Source organism: Mustela putorius, unplaced genomic scaffold (assembly GCF_011764305.1).
Source record: "Mustela putorius furo isolate JIRA1106 unplaced genomic scaffold, ASM1176430v1.1 tig00004007_pilon_pilon_pilon, whole genome shotgun sequence".
Taxonomy (NCBI): Eukaryota; Metazoa; Chordata; class Mammalia; order Carnivora; family Mustelidae; genus Mustela; species Mustela putorius.
Window position 1 is genome coordinate 6,854,471 of NW_025422145.1, and position 21,548 is coordinate 6,876,018.

Genomic DNA, 21,548 nt, shown 5'->3' on the forward strand with positions numbered 1-21,548 from the left:
GAGACTGAGGACGAGCTACCAGAAATGTCTTCTGTCTTGCCCTAAGGTACGCACAAATGTAATTCTAAGCACAAAGCCACTGACAATCACTGCACTTTATTTATGTTATCCCTCGATTTAAAAAACATTCACCTAGAGATAGGAGTCAAGATGGCAGAGAAGTAGCAGACTGAGATGACATCGGGTCATAGAAAATCAGATAGTTATCAAGCCATTCCAAACACCTACAAATCCAACAGGAGATGGAAGAGAAGAAGAGCAGCAATTCTAGAAACAGAAAACCAACCACTTTCTGGAAGGTAGGACATGCGGAGAAGTAAATCCAAAGTGACAGGAAGATAGACCGCTGGGGGAGGGGCCAGCTCGCAGCAAATGGTGGAGCAACGGAGAATAAAATCCGAACTTGTAGAAGTCTGCTCCACTGAGAGATGTCACTCCAGAGGCTAAGCGGTGGTAGAGCCCTTGTGGAGACAGTGTGGTCTCAGGTTCCACGGGGTCAAAGAAGGATCGGGGGTGTCTGGGTATAGCAGAGCTCGCAGGTATTAGAGCAGGGAAGCCAACTACAGAGACGGAGCCGAGGAGGGAGCTCTCAGCTCGGGGTTACCTTAAACCATGACCCACAGCACAGTTGGGCCACTGCTCTTCAAGCACAGACCCCACAAATGGCAGATCCAGGGAGACGTACCAGAAGAGCAGTGCGACAGGCATCTGCTGGGTTTGGAGGCTCCAAACGGGGGTGTGTGCCAGAGACAGAAACGCTTGGTCACATTCCGGGTGAGCTCGAAGTGCGGCCAGAGAGCAGGGAGATGGGAGTGATTGACCGCTTTTCTCTGAGGGCACACTGAGGAGTGGGGACCCAAGGTCTCAGCTCCTCTGGGCTGGATATGGGGAGGCCGCCATTGTCATTCCCGTCCTCCAGAACTCCACACAAAGTGTTCAGGGAACAAAAGCTCCCAAGAGTGAACCTGAGCAGATTGCTCAGCCCGGCCCCTGGAAAGGACAGCGCAACTCCACCTTAGGCAAAGACGTTTGAGAATCACTACAAGTCCCTCCCCCAGAAGATCAGCAAGAACATCCAGCCAAGACCAAGCTCACTGATCAAGGAGAACAGCGGAATTCCAGAGGAGGGAAAAGCAAAGCATGGAATTCATGGTTTTCTCCCCATGATTTTTTAGTCTTGCAAAGTTAATTAAATTTTTTTAATTTTATTTTTTTCATCTTAATTTTTTAAATTTTTACTGTTTCCTCTTTTAAAGTTTTTTAACTAGTTTATCTTACTAATACCTTCCTAAAAAAAAATCTTTTTAAGTCTTCATTATTATAGTCATATTTTATCCTTCATTGTATCTAATTTTATTTTTTGTATATGTATAGGGTTTTTTCTTCTAAAAAATTTGGGGCTACAACTTCTTCTAATAGATCAAAATATACTCTAAATCTAGCACATGGCTTTGTTCTAGTTTCCAGCCTGAGCAAATTCTCTCCACTTTCTTTTTCTTTCTTTTCCATACCAACTTATCAACTCCTTTTTTAGATTTTTTAAAAATTTTCATTTTACAGTCATATTCCATCCTTTCATTATGTTTACCCTTATTTTTGTAAATATATAAGTTATTCTCTCTTTAAGATTCTGGGACGTAATTTCTTCTGAGACCAAAATACACCCAAAATCAAGTGGGTGGCTCTATTCTATTCATCAGTCTTATATATATATTTTTTTTTCTTTTTTCTCTTTAAAAATTTTTTTGAACTTCTTTTTACCCCCCCCCCCCATTTGGGGTCTCTTCTGATTTGGTTAACGCACATTTATCTGGGGTCTTTACCACCCTTTTAGTATTTTATTCTCTAGTTCATATATTCTTATCTAGATAAAATGACAAGGTGGAAAAACTCACCATAAAAAGAGAGAACAAGAGGCATGACCAAGGCTGGGACTTAATGAATAAGGACCTCGGTGATATGTCAGATCTAGAGTTCAGAATAACAATTCTTAAGGTGCTAGCTGGGCTCAAAAAAGGCATGGAAGATATTAGAAAAACTCTGTCTGGAGAAATAAAACCCCTTTCTGGAGAAATAAAAGAACTAAATTCTAACCAATATGAAATCAAAAAAGCTATTAATGAGGTACAATAAAAAACAGAGGCTCTTACTGCTAGGATAAATGAGGCAGAAGAGAGAATTAGTGATTTAGAAGACCAAATGATGGAGAATAAAGCTGCTGAGCAAAAGAGAGACAAATAACTACTGGACCACAGGGGGAGAATTGGAGAGATAAGTGATACCATAAGACGAAACAATATTAGAACAATTGGGATTCCAGAAGAAGAAGAAAGAGAGAGGGGGGGGGCAGAAGATATACTGGAGCAAATTACTGTAGAGAATTTCCCTAATATGACAAAGGGAACAAGCATCAAAATCCAGGAGGCGCAGAGAACCCCCCTTGAAATCAATAAAAATAGGTCCACACACTGACATCTAATAGTAAAACTTACAAGAATTAGTGACAAAGAGAAAATCCTGAAAGCACCCCAGGACAGGAAGTCTGTAACACACAATGGTAAAAATATTAGATTGTCAGCAGACTTATCCACAGAGACCTGGCAGGCCAGAAAGAGCTGGCATGATATATTCAGAGCACTAAATGAGAAAAACATGCAGCCAAGACTACTATATCCAGCTAGGCTACCACTGAAAATAAAAGGAGAGTTTAAAAGCTTCCAGGACAAGCAAAAAGTAAAAGAATTTGTAAACACCAAACTAGCCCTACAGGAAATATTGAAAGGGGTCCTCTAAGCAAAGAGAGAGCCTAAAAGTAGTAGACCAGAAAGGAACAGAGACAATATACAGTAACAGTCACCTTACAGGCAATACAATGGCACTAAATTCATATCTCTCAATAGTTACCCTAAATGTAAATGGGCTAAATGCCCCAATCAAAAGACAACGGGTATCAGAATGGATAAAAAACCAAAACCATCAATATGCTGTGTACAAGAAACTCATTTTAGACCCGAAGACACCTCCAGATTTAAAGTGAGGGGGTGGAAAACAATTTACCATGCTAATGGACATCAAAAGAAAGCTGGGGTGGCAATCCTTATATCAGATCAATTAGATTTTAAGCCAAAGACTATAATAAGAGATAAGGAAGGACACTGTAGGGCTCCTGGGTGGCTCAGTGGATTAAGCTGCTGCCTTCAGCTCAGGTCATGATCTCAGGGTCCTGGGATCGAGTCCCGCATCGGGCTCTCTGCTCAGCAGGGAGTCTGCTTCTCTCTCTCTCTGCCTGCCTCTCTACTTGTGATTTCTCTCTGTCAAATAAATAAATAAAATCTTTAAAAAAAAAAAAAAAAAAAAGGAAGGACACTGTATCGTACTCAAAGGGTCTGTCCAACAAGAAAATCTAACAATTTTAAATATCTATGCCCCTAACATGGGAGCAGCCAACTATATAAACCAATTAATAATAAAATCAAAGAAACACATTGACAATAATACAGTAATAGTAGGGGACTTTAACACCCCCCTCATTGAAATGGACAGATCACCCAAGCAAAAGATCAACAATGAAATAAAGGCCGTAAATGACACACCAGATGGGCATCACAGATATAGTCAGAACATTCCATCCCAAAGCAACAGAACACACATTCTTCTCTAGTGCACATGGAACATTCTCCAGAACAGATCACATCCTGGGCCACAAATCAGGTCTCAAGCAGTACCAAAAGACTGGGATCATTCCCTGCATTTTTTCAAACCACAATGCTCTGAAGCTAGAATTCAATCACAAGAGATAAGTTGGAAAGAATCCAAATACATGGAGGCTAAAGAGCATTATACTAAAAAATGAATGAGTCAACAATGAAATAAAGAAGAATTGAAAAAATTCATTGAAACAAAAGAATGAAAACACAATTGTTCAAAATCTGTGGGACACAGCAAAGGCAGTCCTGAGAGGAAAATATATAGCAATACTTTATAATATATAGCCTTTCTCAAGAAACAAGAAAGGTCTCAAATACACAACCTAGCCCTATACCTAAAGGAGCTAGAGAAAGAACAGCAAAGAAAGCCTAAACCCGGCAGGAAAAGAGAAATAATAAAGATCAGAGCAGAAATCAATGAAATAGAAACAAACACACACACAAAAAAAAAAAACCCAAAAAAACAGTAGAGCAAAACTAGGAAGCTGGTTCTTTGAAAGAATTAGTAAGATTGATAAACCCCTGGCCAGACTTACCAAAAAGAAAAGAGAAAGGACCCAAATAAATAAAATCATGAATGAAAGAGGAGAGATCACAACCAGCACCAAAGAAATACAAATACTTATAAGAACATATTATAAGCAACTATATACACCAGCCAATTTGACAATCTGGAAGAAATGGATGCATTCTTAAGGACGTATAAACTACCAAAACTGAACCAGGAAGAAATAGGAAACCCAAACAGACCCATAACCAGTAAGGAGATTGAAGCAGTCATCAAAAATCTCCCAACAAACAAGAGCCCAGGGCCAGATGGCTTTTCAGGGAATTCTACCAAGCATTTAAAGAAGAATTAATACCTATCCTCCTGAAAATGTTCTAAAATATAGAAATGGAAAGAAAACTTCCAAATTCATTTTATGAGGCCAACATTACCTTGATCCCCAAACCAGACAAAGACCCCATCAAAAGAGAATTACAGACCGATATCCTTGATGAACACAGATGTGAAAATTCTCACCAAAATACTAGCCAATAGGATCCAACAGTACATTAAAGGGATTATTCACCACGACCAAGTGGGATTTATTCCAGGGCTGCAAGTTTGGTTCAACATCTGCAAATCAATGTGATACAATACATTAATAAAATAAAGAACAAGAACCATATGATCCTCTCGGTAGATGCTGAAAAAGCATTTGACAAAGTACAGCATCCTTTCTTGATCAAACCCTTCACAGTATAGGGATAGAGGGCACATAGCTCAATATCATCAAACCCATCTATGAAAACCCACAGCGAATATCATTCTCAATGGAGAAAAACTGACAGCTTTTCCATTAAGGTCAGGAACACAGCAGGGATGTCCACTATCGCCACTGCTATTCAACATAGTACTCGAGGGCCTAGCCTCAGCAATCAGACAAGAAGAAGAAATTAAAAGCATCCAAATCAGCAAAGAAGTCAAACTCTCACTCTTTGCAGATGATATGATACTTTATGTGGAAAACCCAAAAGACTCCACTCCGAATCTTCTAGAACTTGTACAGGAATTCAGTAAAGTGTCAGGATATAAAATTTATGCACAGAAATCAGTTGCATTTATATACACCAACAACATGAAAGAAGAAAGAGAAATTAAGGAGTCAATCCCATTTATAATTGCACCCAAAACCATAAGACATCTAGGAATAAATCTAACCAAAGAGGCAAAAAATCTGTACTCAGAAAACTATAAAGTACACCTGAAAGTAATTGAGGAAGACCTAAAGAAATGGAAGAATGTCCCATGCTCATGGATTGGAAGAACAAATACTGTGAAAATATCTATGCTACCTAAAGCAATCTACATGTTTAATGTGATCCCTATCAAAATATCATCATTTTCTTTTCAAAGAAATGGAACAAAAAAATCCTAAAATTTATATGGAACCAGAAAAGACCCCGAATACCCAGAGGAATGATGAAAAAGAAAGCCCGAGTTGGTGGCATCACAATTCCAGACTTCAAGCTCTGTTACACACCTGTCATCATCAAGATAGTATGGTCCTGGCACAAAAAAAGAAACAGATCAATGGAACAGAATAGAGAGCCCAGAAATAGACCCGCAACTCTATGGTCAACTAATCTTTCACAAAGCAGGAAGGAATGTCCAATGGAAAAAAGACAGTTTCTTCAACAAATGGTGTTGGGAGAACTGGACAGCCACGTGCAGAAGAATGAAACTGGACCATTTACTTATACCACACACGAAAATAGACTCAAAATGGTTGAAGGACCTCAATGTGAGAGAAGAATCCATCAAAATCCTTGAGAAGAACATGGGCAGCAACCTCTTCGACCTCAGCTGCAGCAACTTCTTCCTAGAAACATCACCAAAGGCAAGGGAAGCAAGGGAAAAAATGAACCACTGGGACTTCATCAAGATCAAAACTTTTACACAGCAAAGGAGACAGTCAACTAAACCAAAAAACATCTGACAGAATGGGAAAAGATATTCGGAAATGACATATCAGATAAAGAGCTAGTAACCAGAATCTATAAATAACTTATCAAACTCAACACCCAAAGAACAAATAATCCAATCAAGAAATGGGCAGAGGACATGAACAGACATTTCTGCAAAGAAGACATCCAGATGGCCAAGAGACATGTGAAAAAGTGCTCCACATCACTCGGCATCAGGGAAATACAGACAAAAACCACAAGCAGATACCTAACCTCACACCAGTCAGAATGGCTAAAATGAACAAGTCAGGAAACGACAGATGCTGGCGAGGATGCAGAGTAAGCAGATCCCTCCTACACTGTTGGTGGGAATCCAATCTGGTGCAGCCACTCTGGAAAACAGTATGGAGACTCCTCAAAAATTTGAAAATAGAGCTACCGTGGGACCAAGCAATCGCATTACTGGGTATTTACCCTAGAGATACAAATGTAGTGATCCAAAGGGGCACGTGCACCCGAATGCTTATAGCAGCAATGCCCACAATAGCCGAACTATGGAGAGAACCTAGATGTCCATCAACAGATGAATGGATCAAGAAGATGTGGTATATAGACACAATGGAATACTATGCAGCCATCAAAAGAAATGAAATCTTGCCATTTGCAGCAAGGTGGATGGAACTAGAGGGTATTATGCTAAGCAAACTAAGTCAATCAGAGAAAGAGAATTATCATATGATCTTCCTGATATGAGGAAGTGGAGATGCAACATGAGGGGTTTGGGGGGTAGGGAAGGAAAAATGAAACAAGATGGGATGCGGAGGGAGACAAACCATAAAAGAGTCTTAATCTCACAAAACAAACTGAGGGTGGCCAGGGGGAGGGAGTAGGGAGAGGGTGGCTGGGTTATGGACATTGGGGAGGGTATGTGCTATGGTGAGTGCTGTGAAGTGTGTAAGTCTGACGATTCACAGACCTGTACCCCTGGGGCAAACAATACACTCTATGTTAATAAAAAAATAGAAAATTAAAAAAAAAAATTCACCTACAGACTTTTCAAGGAAATCTCATTGTCCTAATGCCCTAAATACAAACTAGGAACAATTCAGACAAGTCTGGAGGCTGGAGTCACAGCCATCACCAGGGGACTGACCTCACTCACTGAGCCAGACCAAACACCAAGAGCACGGCTGTCCTGGGGCTGCCTGTGCAGAGCCCAAAGCCCAGCCTGGAGCGGGCAGTGCTCCGCCATGTGTCCACGTGGACACCAGGGGCACGGAGGAAGGAGTGGGGAACTATGCCAGCCAGGGGAGGCAGAGGCAAGAGGGAAGTGCAGGAGGGCTTCACGGAGAAAGAAATGACTGGTCCAAGTTTTGCCGGAGTAGCCGGCAAGGTAGCCGGAGTTCACCAGAAGCAGCTTGGGAGAAGAGGAGAATGGTAGGAAGGCCAGCTCAGAGCTCTGGCCATTCACTCTTTATTTCTGTAAAGGCCAGGGCCACTGGAGCTGGGGCGCCTGGTGACGTGCTTGGCCATCTCCTCCAGGGAGCAGCAGGCACACCGGAAGTGGGGCGGTGGAGCTGGGCCCACTGGGCGGCCCCTCCAGCCCCCGGCTCTTGATGGACCTCATGGTGCCCATGGCCTAGGACGAGCTCTTGGGGTACCTCTGCCTCTGTACCTGGTAGATCCAACCTGCAGAGAGGCTTGCTTTGTACCCATTCAATGGTTCACTGGGAATGGCAAGGAAAAGCACCAAGGCAGGCTGGGACCGGTGGGGACGCTGGAAAGCCAGAGCCCAGGCCCAGTGTCCCACTGCTCCCCACCTCCTCCCTGGGCCTCGGTTCCCACAGGCACCAAATGGGCCTCATAGCAGCACCACCCCCACAGGCCAGTGCCAGAATGTAGCACATCTCCTTGCAACCTGTTTCCAGGTACTAACGACTATCACTAAGGTTCCGTGGGCAACAGAAGTGTACCCACTGCTGCCGCTGTGAGCACATTATATACACAGACTCGCGTTATCCTCCAACAGCTGACTAGGGAGGAGAGGGTGCTGCAGAGGGCAAAGGACTGGCCCAAGGTCACCCGCTCAGCAAAGGCAGAGCCGAAGACAGAGCCAGGATTTGGATCTAGGGAGTCTGGCTTCAGTGCCCAGGGGCCTGATGATTCTGCAGCACCGCTTCGGCACTCATCCCCTTCAATAAGCACCTGGCAAGTCTGCCAAGGTGGGCCCGGCCTCCCGCAGGGCAAATGCTAATCAGAGCGGCATGGGGACACACGCCCTGAAAGCTCAGGGACGGATGACAGAGCACTCACGAGGCAGCCTCCTGACCTCACCATCATGACAGCCGCCCACCATGTGTAATTACTCCCCAGTCTGCCTCGTACACACAAGGCTCCGAATGTCACAGGGGGTGACAGAGACCCAGGCCAGCACCAACTATAACCAAAAGCACTCGGCTTTGCAAACGGCCGTGAAGGGAAGCTCGGCAGATAGCCACTGCAGAGTGAACCTCTTCTGGCTCCACAAGGCGGGGACCAGCAAGCAAACATCAGAGGGCAAAAGCACTAGGCTGGCCCCCGGGTGCACACACCACAGGCCGGACCCCGAGTAATGTGGGGCTGCGGAACTGAGGCCAGCACATGTCCAGAATGCACAACCACGTCCGTGAAGCAATTGGACAGCACTGCCGAATGTAAGGGAGAAAATAAAACCCATCAGGAGAAACGTGAAGACGTAAGAGGCCAGTTCCATGAACAAGAGGAGCGCAACATCCAATTATCAGGGACTTTACAGCTGCAGAGGCAAAAACCAGAGAGATGCCCACAGACCTGGCACCAGAACGCTCTCGGAGCTCCGAGGATGTGCACTGCACCTGTGCCGGGCACCGTGCCCGGATGAGATGCAGCAGGTAGCAGCAAGATGGGGCTGGGACGGCCCAGGAAGCAAAATTGGGTGCTGCCAGGCCCAGGAGACACCAGCCTCATCTCCTCCCTTGGCCTTCTCCCACTCCACGCCTAGCGCTGACTGGTCTGCCCCTTCAGTGCTGTGCCTGGCATTCGACCAACAGCTAATGAGTGCTGGGGGAGAAATTAACTGCAAGATGCTTATGAGGCAAGAGGCGTGTTCAAGGCTCATGCAAAATAAAACACACTCGCTCAGTCAGTGACAACACACCAAACACCTATGGGGTATTTCTTTAGGAAGAGTGTTTTACTGGAACTTATTCTCAAGGAAGAAGGAGCTGTGGGATAGTGGGAACTCCCAGGCATCCTAAACATTTGGCTCAGAAGCCCACATGTCATGCTGAACTGAGAGTGACTGTCGCTGCAGACAGTGACGGAGGGCATGAATCAGAGGCAGCATTGCGGGTCTGGGGCTGGACGCCTGCAGTCCCCTGGTGCTGGGGGAGGACAGGATGATCACCTAAGCTCTGGGGGTGTCGGCTTGCTCATGCACGGAATGGAACGATAACACCTCCCCACTCTCTGGGTTCTCAGGAGCCTAAAAGGAGACGTCAAAGGCGATGAACAAGATGAGAAACGCGCCCTCTCTCCCACTGATCTGGTATTTCTTGCACAGGGGTGCCTGTTCTGATCCCAGCCAGTATATCCCCACCAAGATGCTGACTGACCATTTTCCACACTTTGCCCATCACAACCCACCCCTAGCCCTCACAACCCCCAGGTCAGCTCCTCATCTTTCAGTCCCCCACCCAACAAGGCCACCTCCTCCGGGATGCCTTCCCTCACCTTCTTCTCTCAAAGCTGGTTTGTTTCTTCCCAGATTCAAATCTTCAATCTGTGTCGACATGCTTATGTACTATGCTTCCCCCTACCAGAATGTCAAGATAGGGACCTCGTCTGTCTCGTTCGTCCTGTATCCCAAGGCCAGCCCAGTGCCTGTCTAGAATGTGTGGGTGCTCCAGAAACACATGTGGGAGGGGGCAGGGGGGTGAGCAAGCCAGCCAGCCTGGCACACAGGGAGGGCTCAACAGAAGGGCACTGCTCTTACTGCGGAATGACCCATCGCAGTAGTGGGACCAGGGCAATACCATGTGAGCCAATAATGCCCCGAAGCCTTCTTTTCCTTTCCTTTTGTTCATGAAGCTGGAGGTTTCCAGCAGGGTCCCCTGGAGTAAGGTTACGAGCATCACAGCAAGTGGTCAGCGAGTACATAATCACAGGACAGCCAGAACTCTGAACTCCCTGGGAAAACCCCACCGACTGTCTCCCGGGATTTGAGTTACACCCACCTGCCTCGTTTGGGGTCTTCAGCTGGACAATGAGTTGATTCACACCAGTCCCCTCCTGGCCCAGTCATTAAACCGCTGGGGCATTGGAAAGGGAAGTGAACAAAGTGGCCCTTTTGTCACCTGTGTGTGGCCCCCCCGCCTCCTGTCAGACAAAGCACCCTGAGCAAAACCAAGTTTCCCGGTGGGAGGACCCTGGCATGGACCAAGACTGGATCTCCTTGGCTCGTTATAGACAAGGTACTCAATTCCCTCATAGAGATTCACTATTTCAAGACAAGTGATGTTTATTGTAGGAGCCATGCTAAAACCTGGGGCCACAAAGGTTATGATGTTCCCATTTTTCCTGATCTAAACTCCAGAGTCTCCCAATGGCTCCCAAGGCACCATATGCCTCAAAGGCTTGATGACTCCCTGACCTTACCCTACTACTATGCCTTGCCACGCGGCTCCTTGCTGTTCCTGACACACCAGGCACATTCCTGCCTCGGGGCCTTTGCACTGACTGCTCTTTCCAGCCGAAGCGCTCTTCCTGCAGAAATCTATATGACTCACTTCCTCATCTCCTTCACATCTATGCTCAACTTCATCTTCCCAATGAGCCCTACCCTGGCCACTCTGTGGAGAACTGCACCCTCTCAAGCCTTTTAGTGCTGCCCTCTCTCCCTTCTCTAATTTACTACTGTTGCTTTTCTAAAGCACTTCTCGCATTCTAACATGCAACAATGTTTACTAACAGTTTTGTTGTTGCTCTCTCTCTTCCCATGAAGACAGAAGCTCCTGGAAGCTCCAAGCAGGTCCGGGGCCTTATTAGTTCCCTACTGTACTATGGTGCCTATAAAAGTATGTGGCACCTGTCCAACAATTATTTGTTAAGTAGAGGAATAAGTTAATTCTGACAAGGCTTCAAAAAAACTCAGAATCTCGTTAAAAAACACAAATGCCCACAGGGGCCAGGCGGCTGATAAAAACCAAGTCTCAGGGCAGAGATGCCAGAGCAGTGGGTGCCTCATTTTTCTGTCCCCACCCCCAATTTTCCAACTTTTCACAGAAACCTGGAAGAATTCACCAACGGCTCAACGCAGACTAGATGGTCCCCATTCAACACTGGGGGAAAGTGGGGGAAGATGAGAATATCTCACATCAAGGAGCAAGCAGTCTCCAGCACTGGGGCCACCCCAGCCCGCTCTGTGTCATGCTGCCCAGCAATTACAGAAAAGCCACCAAGGTCATAGCCATAACATCTTCTCCACCCCCACTGCACCCCAGATGGCTCTGCTTTTCCCTGTTGTCTCCTCCAACATATGGCCATTCCAAGAACCCTTGGCCCTTCTCGGGCTCACTGGACTAGGACTGGCCTCCCTGGCCCTCAGGTGCAATCACCCTCAGCCCTGCTAAAGGCTCTCCCACCGCAAGCATCCAAGCTATGGGACTTCTGTCAATTGTCCAGCCCCACCTGCCCAGGAGAAAGGAAGAGGTGACTGTTCTAAGAGGTCTCTCATCCACAGCGCCCCACTCACTAAGTGGAAGGAGCCACGCTCTGGCTTCTCTGATTCTGTCACATCCTCTTGGGCATGAATCAGCACCACCACACTCCAACCTTCTGCAGGCCATGGTGGTGACTAGGACCGAGCATTCCATTCAGGGATTACAGGACAGACCACAACAGCCCCATAAGAAAGGGAGAAGACACAATGAGTTCAAATTCTTTTGTGGGAATGTTTGTATCTGTGCCAATGAAGGCCCTTGATTTATGGTGGTCTATTTTTTCCTTCAGTGTGCCCCATCAACTCTCTCCCAGAAGCCTCTTACCACTTTCAGGAAGAAGAATGTGCGTGCTTCAGAAGCAGAATTGATTAGCCAGGGATCACGAGTAAGGTCAGGGTCACTGAAAGACTCAGGGGAGCTCTAATTCGGGCTGCAGAGAAGGCTACTCTGCGTGCTGCATTCAATACGCAGGAGGCTCCGCCGCCGTCTGGTTCAAGCCTGGTTTGCAGAGACAGTCCTGCAGCAGCGACCAGGGGACCCAAGACAATGACAAGTGCTCTGCCTCTGCACACACAGAAGCAGAGGAGTCGGGCTGCTAGGTTCTCGGCTGCGGGCTCCACAGGCCAGGAGCAGAGGAGTATTCGGCCGGCAGCAGACCCAGCTCCCAGGAAAGACAGAGAGGTGTCATGCAGAGAGGACACGGAGGCTCATGTTTTAGGGGTGCCCTCATGCACTCTTGGGATCCCCTGAGAATCACAGGGAAACCATTCCAACTAGCCGAACTGGTTCCTACAGAGGGGTGGTCGACATCCTCGCTTTGGGACAAATGAGTCTATTCTGCCCCCAGGATTCTCAGTCCCCATCCTGAATTCATAGCCAGCCAACCAGAGAAACACACCTAAGCTGGTTAAGCCTTTGCACTTTCCAGAGAGCGAATCTGGGGCTAGCTAAGTTGCAGGTCCACGAATGAAAGAGCTCAGCTCCCTGCCACCAAACGGCAACAGTTCACTATTAGTGTTATCACTGCTATCGCTGTTGCAGACACCTGGCCCTTGGTGCCTCCGTGTCTGGTCACAAGGTGCCCCCCTGAGGGGTGCTGTAAGTGTGCCTCTACCCTCATCATCCCAAGAAGGGAGGTCCCAAGTAGGAGACACAGGATTGTTGCGCACCTTCAGAAACTAAGATCGTTGTAACGTCAACATCTAATATTCAGACTTGATGGGCACTAAGCTTCAGGAGAAGCACTTTACCCTGCATCTAATCCTCTTTGCAGGCCTGGGTCCATTATTCTAATTGGAGAAGGGAGGAAACGGAGGCCTGGGGAGGCGGACTAACTTGCCCTGATTTGCACCTAGTGAGAGCAGAAGCCAGAATTTGGGGGGCCCGGGCAGCCTGACTCCAGAGTCCACTCCACTAGACTGTCCCTTAAGATGGGATGCAGAGCAGTACCCAAAGCAACCCGCTCTAACGCTTCCCCCTCCAAGCCCGCCACGGAGCAAAGAGAAGGTGGCATGTGAGCGTCAGGCTCTGAAGCTATTTCTGTTTTGAGAGTCATTAAGAACATCACGAGAGCCCTTGTGACCCCACGCCCGGTTCACTCATCGACTGGCTTGTTCTTGTAGCAAGTGCCTGTGAGCATCTCCGGCAAGCCCACGATGGCCCGGGTTGATGCCAGCATCTCCAGGACATGGCCTCATCTGCTGGCGGGGCACAGGAAGCCCAACAAGGCTGGGGGTTGTGTCTTTATTATGCAGAAACGGACCGAATGAATACAAAATGAAGGAAACTATTCCACAGAAGCAGAAGATGAAAATAGGCCCTCAAAAAAAAAAAAAAAAGCACCTGTAGGCAACGATGCATATCCCATCACCTCATCTAGATTTTCATGTTGCAAAAATAATGAGACGTTAGCAGTTTCAGGATTAGTGTTCCTCTTCTATTTCCCTCGACAAGAAACAGGATCTGCTCTGCATTAGAATTATAGCAAGAACTGGCCCTTAGCAGGAACCATATGATTTTAATGCACAGATGAATTTCAATTCGACATTTACCTAAACATGCTCATGTGTTTTAAATTTCACCCTAAATTATAGACTTTTCAAATAACTCTGCTCTTCCCTCTGCTTCTCTCTCTTCAATTTTGGTTTGGTTTTGTGAAAGGTCTGCTGGTAAAAATGAAGCAATACCAGTAACTTATCTACAAATTACGGGAAGGAGAAAGTAGGTTAAAAAAGATCAAGAAGCTTAAAACAAGCATGATCAAACCACATCCGAGTTAGGCAGGAAACAATAGGAGACCGTTCTCGCTCAGAGGGAAGAAAGGTGAATCTTACCAGGACTCCTGTCAAGCAAGTCATAAATGGGGTTCACCTCCACTCGGCCCAAGTTTCAAGTGCACTCATCAGAACACAACAAAGTTCGATTCTGCGCCCAGAGAAAGGCAATAGCCGGAAGCAGAAAGCTGACACTTTCACTTGGGCTGGCAATTCCTCTCACGCTCAAAACAATCTCATTTTTGGTTCAGGCGTCCACTGCGGTGAGCCGTTGTGTGCCTATCACAATGGAGGCAGGAGCCTCATCTCCAAAGGAGGCAGGAGAGAGAAAGAACAGATCTCCTAAATGCTCCCTCTCATTAGAGGGTTCGACCGAAGTGGGTATCCCAAGCTGAGAGGTCAGCAGGGACTTTGTGCCATCTGCTTTTGCTCAAATCGCAAACCCCAAGCATTGAGACCAGTAGCCCGCTGTGACAGGGTACCAGAGTTTTGCAAGATGTGACCCCTGGGGGATGACCAGGGCAAGGGTATGATTATTTTTCACAACTGCATGCCCATTAGTCGCAATGAAAAACCCTGCAAACCCCAGCACCCCAAAGATCTCTGCATCATCTCTCTGAACACCAAGTCGGACTTTGGCACCAAATGTCTTACAGGAAGACATTCTGGGACAAAGCCTGAGTGGCGACCAAAGAAAGTCCAAAGGGATTCAGCACATCCCAGCTTGCTACCAATGTTGATGCCGTAAGGGGCTGCAGAGGCGGCGTGGGGAGTGGGCACGTCCGATGGCAAACACATGCCTCATCTGATGGTGGGGGTTGCGGTGGAGAAGCTTACTGCAGAAACACGTGTGTAATGGGGACCAGGCCTGCTGACTGTTCAACACAATCCCGAAATCTGCATTTATGTGCAACTTCCTAAATGTTAGAGTTGGTCGTTCATAAAATTTTCTTTTAAATACTCCAAACACCAAACCAAACAGCTCTGAGGGCTGGGCTGGACCCATCAGGTACGTTTTCGATAGAGTTCCCTCCCGTCCTCACCGACGGTCCTCCGGGGTAAGGACCAGCCCTCCCTGCTTTCTAAATGGGGTGAAACACTGTGTTTTAAGGGAGCCTCGGGCAAGCCCTCAGCAGCTCTGCTCGGGAGGCCCCGGGGACTCTGCGGAGTCAGCGCAGCACCTCGGGCATTCAGTCACAAGACGGAGTTTAAGAAAGTTGCAGAGAAACATCTCTGGCTCCACGAACACCAAGTCAGTTCCACGTTTTCGCTATGGTGTCCTGGCACAAGCCCTGAGGGGAGTCCTTCCCGGTTCAATACTCATCACCCCGTCACCTCTAGGTTCCCCGTTCTCTTGCCAAAAGCAACTCCTTCCCTTTAGAGCACTTGTATAAGACTGGAGAGAGTGCATTTCTTGGTCTATCTGATCAACATCGGTCTCTCCCACTGGACTCTAAAGCTCCAACAAGACAGACTATTTAGGATGTCCGCAGTGCTAACGCGGTGCCTGAGCCAAAGAAAGGGCTTAATAAACACTCGCTGAATGAATCAAAGGAGGGATAGGCCAGACAGGGGCCGTGAAAGGGCCCCATTCAATTCAGCTGAACTAGTGCCACCACCAACAAGGACAGAAAGTTTCTGGGAACGTTTTCAGAGGCTCTGTGACTCCCTTGAACAGCAAAATGGCCCGGCTGAGCCGCCGCACACCAGAAAAACCAGCACGGCAGCGACTCCCGTCACTGCACTCTGGGCGTTCCGGGAGTTTCAGGCTATGGGACCACAATCCACCAGCCTCCAAGCTCAGGTATGGCAACAGAGTTAACTGCCCAAGGGCAAATCTAGCCCTGTTACCTTTGTGCCTACTGCCCAAGAAACCAGTGGAAGACACAGAGCGCTCACGAAGCTGCCTTTGTGTGAAATACTGTGCTCGTCTCAGATACACAGGCCAAATCCCAGCTGCAACAGATATGGGGAGACAAGGTGACTGCCAGAGGCGCCTAAAGCTGCTTCAAGGAGAAGGAACGAGGAGCAACGCAAGGGCATTCCAGGGTGCAGGTATGGAAAAGGCACAGGGTCAAGGGGCGTGCTGGGGAAAAAGCAAGCTGGACCAGTACCGAGGAACCCTGGAGCTCAGGCCATAGGAGCAAGGTGGTAGGAGGGAAGACAGGCAAGTACACATGGGCCATGCTAGGAAAACCCTGGAAGAAATCGTGATACCGATCTCTGGAGTCTTCCTTTAGCAGAGCACAAAATGCACCAATACACACAAACCACAGACGTGCTCTATTTAGGCCACAGCTGGGGGTGATCATTTAAAATGTAGGAGTGTCTGCATCCAAATGCAGATTTCCAGCTTCTTTGGAATCATGAGGAAAGCAGGCACTGCTGCATCCATATTCCTACTGAACTACAGGTAGAGCTGGAACAGTAGCTGCTAAGGACGTATATGCTCTCCAATTTGCCCCAGTCCCCACCCTCCCCTACTGCTCTCTCGTATCATGCATAGATGTTCTCTGTCCAGTCTCTGTAGGTATTTGTGTCTTAGACAAGGTACCCTCTCATTCCGTCCCAGTAACAGCGTCTCACAGATACGTAACTGTGGGCCCAGAGCAGTACGATTTCCTGTTCAATAACATGTGATAATCAGTCCCCAACAGCGTTTTCCACAGATACATTTAAAACTGATTAGGGGGGCCTGGGTGAGCAGTTGGTTAGCAGATTTCCTGTTCGTGATAACGGCGTCCTGGGATCAATCCCACGTCGGGCTCTTTGCCCCCAGCCTGCCTCTCCCCTGACTCTGCCTTTGCCTGGGTACAAATAAATAAATAAAATCTTTAAAAAAAATAAAAAATAAAAAAAAAAAAAATAAAGACTGATTAGGTTCCTTGAATCCCCGACCAGCTTACACATCATCACTGCCACAGAGGCAGAAGGTTGGTTTCTGGTTTTAGAGAAACACACGCGTGAGCAAAACGGGCAGCGGCTTCTTATCAAGGTCTAGGAACAGTCCCGACGCTAATGACTTACACAACTTCTCTGAACATCCTGTTCAGTCTTAGCGTACATCTCAGACAGATCACCATTCAGAATGACGTCAGCTAATGAGTTCACCAGGGGTGCGTGATGTATAATTAGGAAGACCTGGTGAGAAAGGAGACATAGGATTGGCATTAAAGCCTGCTCCCTATCTACCTCTTCCTTCCTGGATCAGAAACAACTAGGTTAGGCTACTTCATCCCTGTGTTAAGCAGCGTTCCCCATGAAGCAAAATCCAAAGAATGGGTCCCATTTAGGCAAAAGCAGCCAGGCCTCTCTCCTTCCAGGGTCAGCCCCTCCTTTGTTCGGACTGTTGCCTATTTGGCTGGCTGCTCCCCAGCGGAAGGAAGTGCATTAAAGCAAGACTGTCCCTCACGGCTGGGGGAAGCCAAATCCGGCTGAAGCGGAGCAATGTGGGAAAGCAGAAGCCAAAACAGCACACTCCTTCCTCTCCACAGGCATTTTAGTGTCAAATTTGATTATGCTAAGACTGGAAGGCACCGGCCCAACATTTCAGTTATACGGGAAGAAGGGGCTGGCGAGTCTTGTTCCAATCAAGGACTTGGCAAAGGGTCGGCTGCCCAGAGATCCCATCACTGGAATGAGCTCTGACCCCCGAGATGCCATGGCAGCATTGGGAGGTGTGGACGCTGCGGGGAAGGAAAGCCACACGAGCCAGAGTCGGGCCTAGCTGTGCCAGCAGGCAGAATCAGCAGGGGCGGGGCTGTCTGGGATGGCCCTACTGCCCCACCCTATTGCCTAACCTTCAGCAGAACGGCTTTGGGAATCGGGGTGCTGGAAGCTGGATCAGACACACCTGCTACTTTGTTTTAAAATACCAAGACCATACCAGTGGTACAGCACAGCTTGGGACATACCCACCATTTATACAGAAAAAGGGCGTGTGTGCACATTTGCATCTGCTTACATACACACGGAACAGGATTTCTAAACCCCCGGCACTAGTATCCGGCCATATTCTTTGTTGCAGGGGCGGGGGGGGGGATGGTGCAGGGGGGCTGTCGTGTGCATTGGAGGATGTTGGCAGCCTCTCTGGCCTCTTCCCAACCAGAAATGTCTCCAGATGTTGCCAAACATCCCTGGGGTGGTGGGGGGGCAAAATCACCCCCAGTTGAGAACCTCCCCGCCTCCACAGGCAACATCTCTGGAAGGGCACAGGAAAACCCTGTAACTGTACTTGTCCCTGGGGACAGAAATCGGGTGACAAACCAAAAGTAGGAAGGAAACTCGGTTTTTACCTGTTTGAACTTTTTAACTTAAAGAATTTATTACAAACATAAACATTGTTAGAAAAAGAAAAGAAAGAGAAAAAAGGATAAGAAAGAAAGAAAGAGAGAGAGAGAGAAAGAAAGAAAGAGGGAGGGAGAGAAAGCCTTGCCAGACACTGGAACACTGCTGCACCTGCGGAATGGGACCGGGTGCCTGGGGACGGGAGTAAGAGGGAGACTTCTCCAAGGACAGCATCCCCGGTCACACTAAATTAACATGGTAAACGTGAATTTTCTTGGTTTCGTAGCTGTGCTTATCAAATAATTTGTAAGGATGCTCTGACGTAGAGACCAAAGACATGAGATTTCTACCTGATTGGAGGTTTTCACACATTTTGGGGCATCGCTATGAAAAAGCTAACTGAAAATGCAGGGGAGAGCGGGCCCTGTCACTTCGGCTGAGGATGCTGAATCGCACACTCTGCTTTTCATGAGATACTGCACAAGTCATCCGGTGCGTGAGCCGATAGGCCTCCTCTAAGGATTCAGGAGCAAGGGGCTTCTCAGAGAAAGGGCGCGGCCTGAGCCCACACTCCTCAGATGGGACGCTGTCCACGCAGCGCCCCAACAGCTACGGGGTCCTGGGAGTGTTCTCCTTGGGATTCCTGTGGCTGCGCATCTGGCGCCCAGACTCCCAGAATCCCAAGCAGGAGGTTCGGGCAGATCTGTAACGAGGCAGCGGACAAGGGTGCCAGGGAAGCTGGGGTTTGTGCTGCGCTTGGCTGCACAGAGGGGCATTCAGAAGGAGTGGGCACTGGTGCAGGGCTCCAGGCAGACAGAGCCCCCGGGACGAGACTCCAACGGGGAGCAAGCAGCAGGCCACGTGTGGACCCCGGCTGGCTTGGCCAGCACAGAGAGGCCAGGGCTGCGACTCTTCTCGGCTCTGCCTCCATCTCCAAATGGCCCAGGGACCAAGCCAGAAGGCCATTCTCTCGGCAAAGCCAGTAAATACCCGGGCCGCTGCAGAAGTGGGAACAGAGCTCTGGTCAAACGTTCGACTACTTGACAGTCTAATGAGATGGCCCGAAAGTCTGGACGGCTTGTAATAAAAATATTTTTCAAGTTATGTAACTGGGTCACCATGGAGTTTTTCCCTTCTTGTAAATATTACATAATTATGAGAAGGAAACACGCTTGTTTAAGGAGGGGGAGCAGACAAATTGGCTCAAGACGCAAATCTGGGAATGGAGGCCGCTAGGAGGTACCTTCCAGAAGGTAATCTGGGAACTGCAACCATGACAAAAGTCTTTAAAAACAGCCTCATAGTGGAAGTTTCTTAGAGCAAGGCTGCCGCAGGGATACACACACCGGGTCTTACGGTCAGGGGCTTACTTCAAAATGCTGTGAATAAGACCCACGCCGTCCATATTTCCGGGGTATTTAGAACACTCCTTGGTTGTTTGAAAATCCCAGTCCCCACGGTAAAAACCAAGCAGGCCAGTTTTGATTCACTTTCCATCTTTCTTCCAATTTCCACCCACTACCACGAAGAAGATACCAGCCCCGCTACTGAGTGTCTGGAAAATAGAACACCCCCACCCGCCTTCTCCTTATTGTTGTTTTGCTTCAAGATGGGGGACCCAGAAGGAAGATGGGATGATGTGGCCTGGTCCTCCGAAAGACCCCCAGCGTGGCTGGGCACACACGCAGAGGAATAAGCATACCTGCGACAGGAGATAGAGAGAAACCGGCAGGCTGATCTTCGGGCGTTCTCCTCCCTGGGGAGGGTTAGGGGAAAGAGACAGAGAGAAGTCCACGTCACACACACGAGCAGCACAAAACACAGGACGCTAAAAGCTACCTGTCTGAAGGCAAGGCGCCCTGTCCCCGACATCCCCCGTGCCCCCAAGGCTGTTCTTTCCTGGTACTTGTGGGAAGGCCACTCTGCAAGATAAATTCGCAATCTAAGCCCATCTAATACCATCTCTCCCGGCCTCTGTTTTTCCACCTGAGAAATCCTTGAGCATCAGTCACGGATTAGAGGCTAGGTCCAGGAGATGAACTAGCTCCTTAAATGATCAGGAGTGAGAAAGTCCCCCCGGCTGCGGCACAGAGCCCGCCACCCCGCGGAGAGGCCTCTGCTCAGGAAGAGCTTTCAAAATGGGCAAGGAGGGCTTGGGGTCCTCTGGCCTTGGAAGAGCCCGTCGTTTGCAGGCAACCCCAGCGTGCTCCATCCTGTGTCAAACCCGAGAGGGCCTTCAGGGCCCTGCTTTGGTTCAGGCAAGTTAGCTCCCGTGGCCGAGGCCACTGAGGGAGGAAAGGGAAGAAGCAGCATCTACACCCAGGTCTGAAATTTCCAAGTTCCATGCTTTCCCTCTGCCTCCCAGAGCTGCCTCTGGCAGATCTAGTTAGAGCTGCAATTTTCTCCTACTTACTGGTTTTTAGAAAGAATCTCCATGTTCCATCTCCAAAAACAAAGCTATAACCCCCTGGGGCACATTTGCAAAGACTGCCCCCCCCCCCCCTGCACAATAGCCAACAGGCCCTGTCCTGCCTCCTGCTGAGGTCACTGCCTCATAACCCTGGGAAGGACTGGGCAGAAATTCTCACAGTGGGATCTGAGAAGGCCAGCTCAGAGCCACCTGGGGGACAGGTTAAAGTTGCAGACTAGTGGTCCACACAGATCCACTGAGCCAAAATCCCTGAGACAGAGAGCAGGTCCCCATGGATGTGCATTTCAACCTCCACACGGGATTCTGAGCCTAACTGGACAGTCACTGCTCTGGGATCTTTTCCGAAGTGCAGCCCCTCCCTTCCCATCGTTCTGTGCAAGTTCTGTGGCTGCCAGGATCTTCTGCAGATCAATTCACTCTGGCGACTATCAGAAAGAATCACCAGGAATGAGAATACCTCAAGTGAAGGATGCAGAGAAACCAAAATCCTAAATTCATAGAGGTTTCCCGTTTATCTTCTGGCGTCAATGTTCTTTCCTCATTCACTTTAACTGCTCCGCTCCCCTACGCACATGCGCATTTCCTCCCAGGCTTCCCTCTCTCCACCTCCCCCTCCACCCCTAGGACATAAAAGGAAAGAAGAACCAGTGCACTTTGAAAG

At 48.2% G+C, this 21,548-nt stretch overlaps 1 protein-coding gene across 13 annotated transcripts in view; it reads right to left on the reverse strand.

The window, feature by feature from the left end:
• The window catches only part of CLEC16A (C-type lectin domain containing 16A), a 215,986-nt gene that overhangs the window by 163,838 nt on the left and 30,600 nt on the right, over positions 1–21,548 (reverse strand). For all 13 annotated transcript variants that reach the window (XR_199256.3, XR_199257.3, XM_045072138.1 and 10 more), the window contains 2 exons: positions 20,159–20,212; positions 17,197–17,310 (listed from right to left, as the gene is read on the reverse strand). Coding sequence is in view for 11 of the 13 variants with exons in the window: in XM_045072138.1 (XP_044928073.1) it covers positions 17,197–17,310; positions 20,159–20,212 (168 nt within the window). In the remaining 2 variants the exon portion in view is untranslated. The remainder of the gene's footprint in view (positions 1–17,196; positions 17,311–20,158; positions 20,213–21,548) is intronic.